Source organism: Fusarium tjaetaba, assembly GCF_013396195.1.
Source record: "Fusarium tjaetaba strain NRRL 66243 chromosome Unknown NRRL66243_c0000182, whole genome shotgun sequence".
Classification (NCBI taxonomy): domain Eukaryota; kingdom Fungi; phylum Ascomycota; class Sordariomycetes; order Hypocreales; family Nectriaceae; genus Fusarium; species Fusarium tjaetaba.
Window position 1 is genome coordinate 44222 of NW_023501378.1, and position 7543 is coordinate 51764.

The 7543-nt window shown below is 48.1% G+C and overlaps 3 protein-coding genes across 3 annotated transcripts; 1 reads left to right on the forward strand and 2 right to left on the reverse strand.

Annotated features, from left to right (window-relative positions):
- Positions 1–119: 119 nt before the first annotated feature.
- FTJAE_8447 (major facilitator superfamily transporter) lies at positions 120–1795 on the reverse strand (the record flags this gene model as incomplete). The annotated part of the gene is made up of 5 exons (XM_037355264.1): positions 120–704; positions 755–1149; positions 1203–1360; positions 1409–1516; positions 1572–1795. 5 exons carry the CDS (start codon positions 1793–1795, stop codon positions 120–122), a joined length of 1470 nt encoding a protein of 489 aa, XP_037204496.1.
- A 469-nt stretch (positions 1796–2264) lies between these two features.
- On the forward strand, positions 2265–3021 carry FTJAE_8448 (ribonuclease e inhibitor rraa dimethylmenaquinone methyltransferase; the record flags this gene model as incomplete). The annotated part of the gene is made up of 3 exons (XM_037355265.1): positions 2265–2312; positions 2363–2695; positions 2746–3021. The coding sequence occupies 3 exons, from the start codon at positions 2265–2267 to the stop codon at positions 3019–3021; spliced, it is 657 nt and encodes a 218-aa protein (XP_037204497.1).
- Positions 3022–3221: 200 nt separating this feature from the next.
- On the reverse strand, positions 3222–7062 carry FTJAE_8449 (uncharacterized protein; the record flags this gene model as incomplete). Its single annotated transcript, XM_037355266.1, has 7 exons — positions 3222–4084; positions 4133–4221; positions 4842–5544; positions 5597–5735; positions 6115–6481; positions 6535–6814; positions 6864–7062. The coding sequence occupies 7 exons, from the start codon at positions 7060–7062 to the stop codon at positions 3222–3224; spliced, it is 2640 nt and encodes an 879-aa protein (XP_037204498.1).
- Between the last annotated feature and the right edge of the window lie 481 nt (positions 7063–7543).

The window sequence follows — 7543 nt, forward strand, 5'->3', positions numbered from 1 at the left end:
CCATCAAAGGCAATGTTCGTCAATGTTCCGCGAAAAAGCTCTTTATTGGTTGTCCATTCGGAGCGGCCAAGCTGCAAAATACTAACTACCCAGACGCGTCCAAATGATGCTCCGAAACCTTACAAAGTAAACAAATTGATACCATCGCCCGACTCCCGAAGCTTCTTATTGGCCTTCTGCAAGCTAAATCTCATAAACACACAAGTCGCGACTGACAACGCCGAGAAAGCCATCATGAGCAGATTGGCTTTGATGTAGCGTGGTCTATCACTAGCAGGGAAGAAATACGGACTCCAGATATGACCAAGCTGGCTGAGGAGATTGATGATGGCAGTGGCGCATGCGCGCTTCTCAGGTGTCTGATTGAGAGTTGAACTAGCCCAACTGAAGACCATTGCGTTAGACGAAAAACACCCGCAGATGTAAAGAAAAGCGGCTGCGTATCTGGTGGCGTTGTTGAGCGTTGCAACGGAGATGATGAAGCCGACACAAGCTACTGCTTGGGGGATGGCGATATGGTAGCCTCGGTTCTTGCGACGATCGCTGGACCATGCTGTTGCAAAGGCAGTGGCTGTCGCGATGAGATATGGAGGGGCGGTCAGAATGAGTGTAAGAGTTGTGTTGCCGAGCTTGAATCCCTTGACAATGGTGGGGAAGAAGCTGTTGAAGCCGTATGCACTATGGTTGGCCGTAAGCATCATGACCTATTTACTGTTAGTATTCTCGTGTGTCCACTTGCAAGGATGAAACTTACAAAGACCCAGGTTCGGAGGTCCTTTACAGCCATCATCAAACCCGCAAAGACGCCGTGATCAGCATCTGGAAGAGAGACACGATCTCTGTTGATGCGTTCTCCAGCAACCTTTTGCTCGTCGTCAGACAGAAGCCACTTCATAGCTCCAGTCTTTTGTCCAGGAAAGTCAGGCAAGACGAAGAAAGCGACGATAGCAGCCACAAAGCTTCCAGCGCCTTCAATGATAAACAGCCATTGCCAGCCAGCCATACCTAGAGCACCTTCAAGACCCGACAGAACGCCAGCAGCAATGAGACCTGAGAAGGCAGTGGCGAGGAGAACACCAGAGTATAGTATCGCGGTTCGAAGGGCGAGTTCCTTGCGAGGATACCAGCAGCTGAGCAGGAACATGGCACCTGGTCTTGGAGTTAGTGGATATGACGCGACTGAGGAGAAGTAGGAGACATACCTGGGAAGAAAGGTGCTTCTGCGATACCAAGGAAGAATCGGATGACGATCAAGTGAGTGTAAGTACCAGCCCCAGCAGTAGCGGCAGACACAATGGACCACAGAGCAGTCCAGGCTGGGATGTACATCGACGGCCGAGTTCGAGTAAGAAGCATGTTGCTAATACCTGTGAGTCTTTGAATATCTGACGTGAAGAGCTAGTTCTACCTGGGGAGTTGCATAAGCATGTATCCCACGTTCAGGATTGACACCGCGACATTGAACTGATTGCCCTTGAGACCAAGGTCTTGTTCAAAGGTACTGAGACGCGCTTGTCTGGAGTCTCTTAGTGATTGCTACAAAGTCTTCGCAGTACTTGTCAAGAACTCACGCAATATTATTTCGATCGAGATAGTTGAAGAAGTAAAGTAGCCAGACCATGGGCAGAAGAGTAAAGTCCAACTTGCGGACTAGACTCTTCTCATTATTGTCGTACTGCTCATCAGTCATGCCAAGTCCGTTGCTGCCGGCGTCTTCAGCCTTGACTGGCATCTCGTCGACGTGCTCTGAGGAGAGGGAAAGATCCTGTTTCTGTTCTGTCATGGTGACAGTCATTTTGAGGAAATATGATAAAAGAACTGATGGAGTAGAATGAATGTCTTTGAGCCAAGCTGAAGACTTTGCTGTGAGATTGATCGAAGGTATTTCGAGAGCACCAGTCCATCCTTATATCGATTTCGCCTCTTCGTTAGTCTACTAAGCTAAAAGCTCTGATGCTGGACTTCCCCAGCCTGTGCCCTGTTCCCCAAAGTTCATACCCCGCATTTCCCCAGACTCGTTCGTTGAGAGATCTGGGCTCGAGGAGCAGTCCGCGAGACGGAAGAGTCCTCCTTGAGGGGCTGTCCAATAGGAAGCATCCCATTTGAATTTTTTCCCCACGGGGCGTAAGTAGCGCGTCTTTCACTTTGCGTGGAACGCGGAGCTGTCCTCTCCACTTCGCATCAAAACATCCGAGCATCAGCATCTCGGCAGACGTTACAAGCCAAACTCCCACTGGTTCTTCAACTTACAGAAATTAGCCATCATGTCATCTCAAGCCCGCGAGCTGTTGCGCAAGTTTACATCATGCGACGTAGGACAACCCCCACAAGTGCCCCTTCCAACCCACTGATCATCTTCCAGATTGGAGATGCGCTGGTCAAGCTCAATTATCCCAGAGGTGGCTTCCTAAAAGACATCCAATTGCGGTCTGTCGACTCGAAGACTCGTATTTTCGGGCCAGCTGTCACTGTCAAGATGGTTAGGACAAAGGCGAAAGGTAAACCCACGCTTGATACGCACTTCGTCGACCATAACGTGAAAGGTGGAGTCATGTATATCAATCAGCCCGTTGACGCTATCTCTGCCTGCTGGGGTGGCCTCATGTCCACCCGCGCCAAGTACCTGGGTGCAGAGGGCGTTGTCATCAATGGAAGAATGAGAGATATCAACGAGCATAAAGAGTTCAACTTCCCAGTAAATATCGCTTCCTCATTCTTACTAGAATTTGAGCTAACCAAGCACAGGTATTTTCGCGGGGCGTATCTATCTTGGGATCAAACACTTTCACACGTGCCTCGGAGATCAATGTTCCAATTTGTGACGGCGGTGATTTGTGGATTAACCCGGGCGACATCCTTGTTGGAGACGCTGATGGTGTTGTATCTGTTCCCCCATCTCTGATAGAGCAAGTCGTGGCTTTGTGCCAGGAGCGAGCTGAGATTGATGAGAAGATGTTTGCCGAGCTACGTAACGGTGCGGCCATGGGGGATTTGATTCGAACTATCCGTAAGGATAAATAGACTTCACATAAGATATTGACAATTCCTACGATAAATTGGTTATCAGAGTAGGTATTGATGGCTCTTTACTTTGTGCTTTAGTAATTCCAAAAGGGTGTCAAAAGGGACGAAGATGAAGTGTAAGAATAAGGCTAAAAGACGACATCAAATTTACTATATTCTGCTCTACTTAGTGCCATAAAATAATCTACAGCCATTGTCTAACCAAATAATCTCTTTGGGTTATCTACCATCAGCATGTGCCATTCCTGATCCGACAACCACTCCCTCAGACTCCACAGCCATGCCTCATCATCGACCTCCAGAAATGGCGTCTCCTTCATAGCTTCTTCATGACTTCGTACCTTCATCCTCGGTGTATGCGGCCAGTCACTACCCCAAATGACCTGACGCGGGTTCGCATCTACAAGAGCTCGCACAAGAAACTTTAGGTCACTATATCTTGGGCTATGCTCAGACACACGATAGGGAGCGCTGAGCTTAACATAGAGAAGACCGTCTTTGACGAGCCGTAATATGGGTGCAAATCCTGGTTGTTGAGTTGGGTCTTGTCGGTATTGAGCTGGAAGCATGCTCGGTGCCTTCAGCAGCCCGAAATGGTCCGTGATAAGAGGTCTACCTGTTGGGGCCACCTCTTCTCTAACAAATGATTCCAGGGTATCCCAGAAGTCCGTGCGGATAGTTGTCATTGTGAGACTCCAAGGAAGAGAAAGACGAGTCACCCGCTCAAGGTACGCACGGAGGGTCTTCTTCTGAAGCTCTACATCTTCCATCGCGTTATAGTGATAGAGATTCACACGGAGACCGCAGATACCTGCAGCCTGCATATCTCGTATCTCATCATCGGTAGTATTCTCGGGGTCAATGACACCAACACCCGATGTACTAGACTTGCCCAGCTGGGTGACAAAAGTCTTGAGAGAAGTACAGTCATCGCCGTACGATAGACCATGGGTGAGCACAGAATTGGTGATGCCGAGTTTCTGTCGGAAGGTCTTGAAGGACTGGACTGTTGCGGCGGGGGGCGTTAAGTGGCGGGTTGGACTGTAGGAAAAGGTTGATGCTGGTATAGTGTTAGCCCAGGTCAAGATAAGATACAAGGAGAACATACGCTCGAAAATATGGTGGTGGGTGTCCCAACCGCCATTGGGGAACAGCTCAGCTTTGGTGGACTTGGTGAGGGCTTGGGTAGCCATATTTCTGCGCTGGGTAATACCGATTGCACGAAAGATCATTACAGTGAGAATAGAGAGATTGCTTCAGCTTATGGGCCTAGTCCGGTCCCTTCTAAGCTTTTTAGTTAATAATGGGGATCGTTTCTTTGGTAGCGCGTCTGTCATGAAACCATCCTGATCAGCAGGGGCGGGCGTCGGAGCAGTCCATAGTGGATCTAGCCCGGTCAGACATGCACTGGAGCAGAACGGACTGCTCCTTGTGCTAGAAGTGTAAGCTCCACAGAGTAACGTGGAAGGCTTCCGATCAATTGATCGATTGAAAGTCTCAATTGATACGAAATTTTACAAGTGTATATCGTCTAAAGTACAGCAGAAATCCGGCATCTCTAGTATGAAGCCTCCAATCCTCACCGCTTGGTTCTACTACCACTGGTAGGGAGGCCGGTGAACCCCGAAAGTCTTAGGGTTAGGGGGGAGGCGTGACTCCATTGACACCACTGTAATCTCATTTCTCTCAACTAACAGGTAGTATCAATTGAAAGTCCTTCTATAGAGACTTCGTTGAATCTCCAAAAAGGCAAACATACACATCGTATGCCTGTATACCATTAGCCTTCAATTCCAGACTCTCGCCGTTGTACTTACGGCCCAACCCGTAGAAAGCTCGGTAACCATCCTCGGAAGATCCAAGCAGGTCCTTCAATCCGGAATGCCTCCCTTGCCGTAGCTACCATACCTGTCCCAACTGTCGACGTGGAAAACATGGCCCTTGTTTTCAAAACATCTAGAGGATTGGTCACTGTTACCGCGATTACAGCGGCTAAAAATGCAGAGGTAGCCTGAGAAGCGGGCGTTTCCTCCGTTTTTCGATAGTCGAGGATGCACTTTTTTATGATATCATAGCTTGCAAGCTGCCCTGCTGTTTGTGTCGCAGCGCGTGTGCAGTTGGGCAGCCATCCTCTCATGTAAGCGCCAATACCTTCTTCCCGTGCCATTCGTAATATTCCATCACCGACATGACGATAATTGTGCCTTTGATGAGATGGAAGTGATCCATCATGCTGCATTCTGACATTTAGAACATCAGCAAAGTTGCCAGCCAATCCGCCTGCAAAGCCAGAACACCATGCAGTGGCCAGGAGACATTGGCTGCTGGGAGAAGGGCTAGCTGTCGACTTAAGTTCTTCGTATATGCCAAAGCGAATGCCCGAGTATGTGAGTTGGCGTACCACGGATGCTGTCAGGCCACTGTATAAGCCTGATACACCTTCATCACTGATGATGATCTTGACGGCTGAAGCAAACGACGGGGCCACATTTACTGTACGTATCTGCAGGCGGACTTTGACTGGTAGATTTGCCTTAGTTCTATTTCACGTGAAAAGGACGTTTTACTGTACCAAGATCAAGAGGATGAGTGACACAAGCGGCTAAAGCGCTGGCACTGCCGCCAAACCAGAATGGATATTTGATGTTGCTCTGTAGTGCACCTTTCGTATCTGTTGAATTGTCGGACATTGTCCCACGACCTCCGGTCCGCTGTGTATATCTTAGATCTTCAAATTGTTAAGGTCGGAAAATTCCTCGTCCATCTCAACAATTTTATCAAGAGAAGTAAAATATTTCATATGAAACCGACTGGCTCCCATTATCACTTTTAAAGAAAATAACTCGTAATTCGTGTTGCATCAGTTTTGGTCGGCGGATTGTCTGTTCGCCGATCAGGGAACCAACGATTCGGCGACTGTTCGCTTATTTTTCATCCGGACAATTATAAGTATCTGTGGACCCTTTAAAGGTCTCAATCCGTCAAGGGAGATCAAAAGCAAAGTGCAAGGGGACTAATTAAGTCAATTTGGTGTGCGTATACTCCTTCTGTCGGTCCTCATTTGTACCGGGGACAGTAGATGCTCCATACTAGGTTTCCAATGTATGACCACATAACCGCCTCGATATATACACGAAGATCTCGAGATAAACTCATGTCGTTCTTCGTCTTTGCGACGATTCCAAGGAACTCATTGATGTTGTGCGCAATCTCACGTCGACAAACTTCTTTTGCCTCTTCCTCCCCGATAGCACTCTCTTTCATGATGACCCAGATTGCATTGAATACGTAGTCCTGCCCCATGTCCCTCGCCGCCTTTCGTTCTTTATCCCACGAGTAGAGGTCATTCGTCAAGCCTAGTGCGGCGTATCCTGGCCTTGCAAGGCTCATGCATAGATCGTATTCTTCGTCGGGGATGGTAAGGCCCATTCCAAAGGTTAACGACCCGAACCAGATCCTATTTCTGTAAGCCGAAGGCTCGTCTCATCACTTTCTTTGCTTCTGGCTTACAGTTCGCCTGCGTCTGTAACTCGTGCTGGAATATACTCCTCCAAGGTCTCAAAAGGCGTCATTCGTGTTTGAGATGCTAACTGGACAAAACTTGCCCAAGCTTTCATCGTTGTAATGGCCCGCCGATGATCTATGCCCATCATTTCCGAGAATATCTGTGCTTGAAGTCTTTTCTCAGGCCGACTTCGAGCATCGACCTGAAGTACAGGGGTTACAAAAGGCTGGAGAAAACGATCAAGAGTTTTTGTCGGCTTTTTGAGTTCAAGCATTTCCATGTCATCTGTCAAATTTCAGTATAGCCCATTGAACAATAAGGTAAAGACTCAAACCGTCATAGAGAAATGCAAACTCATTCGCATACGAAACAATCTCAAGCCTTTCCGCCCGACATTCGGGAATCGTTACGCTAATGAAGCCGTAGGGGTTGGCCAAGCCGCCTTTGTACCCATGCACTGGACGTACGTAGCGAGTCCAGTCTTTCTGGGCTCGAAGTGCTCCATCGATCTCCTTCAGTGAGTCCCTGTGCATCCTTAAAGGTATGTCATGATCCAAGCCGTGTGTCTCATAGAGCGAGGCCTTGATTTCGTCAGAATAACAAAAGTCCATGTCTCGAGTCCCAAGAGTGCCGAGTTCTCGTCGAACCTTTTATCTCCGGTGTCCATTAGGCATATTAAATAGTAGACATAAGCCCGCTTAATTCTTATCAATATTCTCATGGGCATTTATATCATCGGCCTGAAATGGTCAATCAGCCGGTCAATCTTGACCCAAAGAGTCTGATGGTCCGTTATCAACCATGTTTATAGACATATCGCCACAGCGCCAACCCGAGGACAAATCTTTCGATTAATAGTCTAGACTAGGAGAGGAAAGTCCCGAAAATTCGGACCTTGATTCCAAGTGGCAAAGAGATCTAGGCCGCGGGGGGCAAGAAAACAGCGAACCTAAGTTTAGGGTGCTAAAATAAACTCATTAAAAGCTACCCTAAGCTTAGACTATATTACCTAAG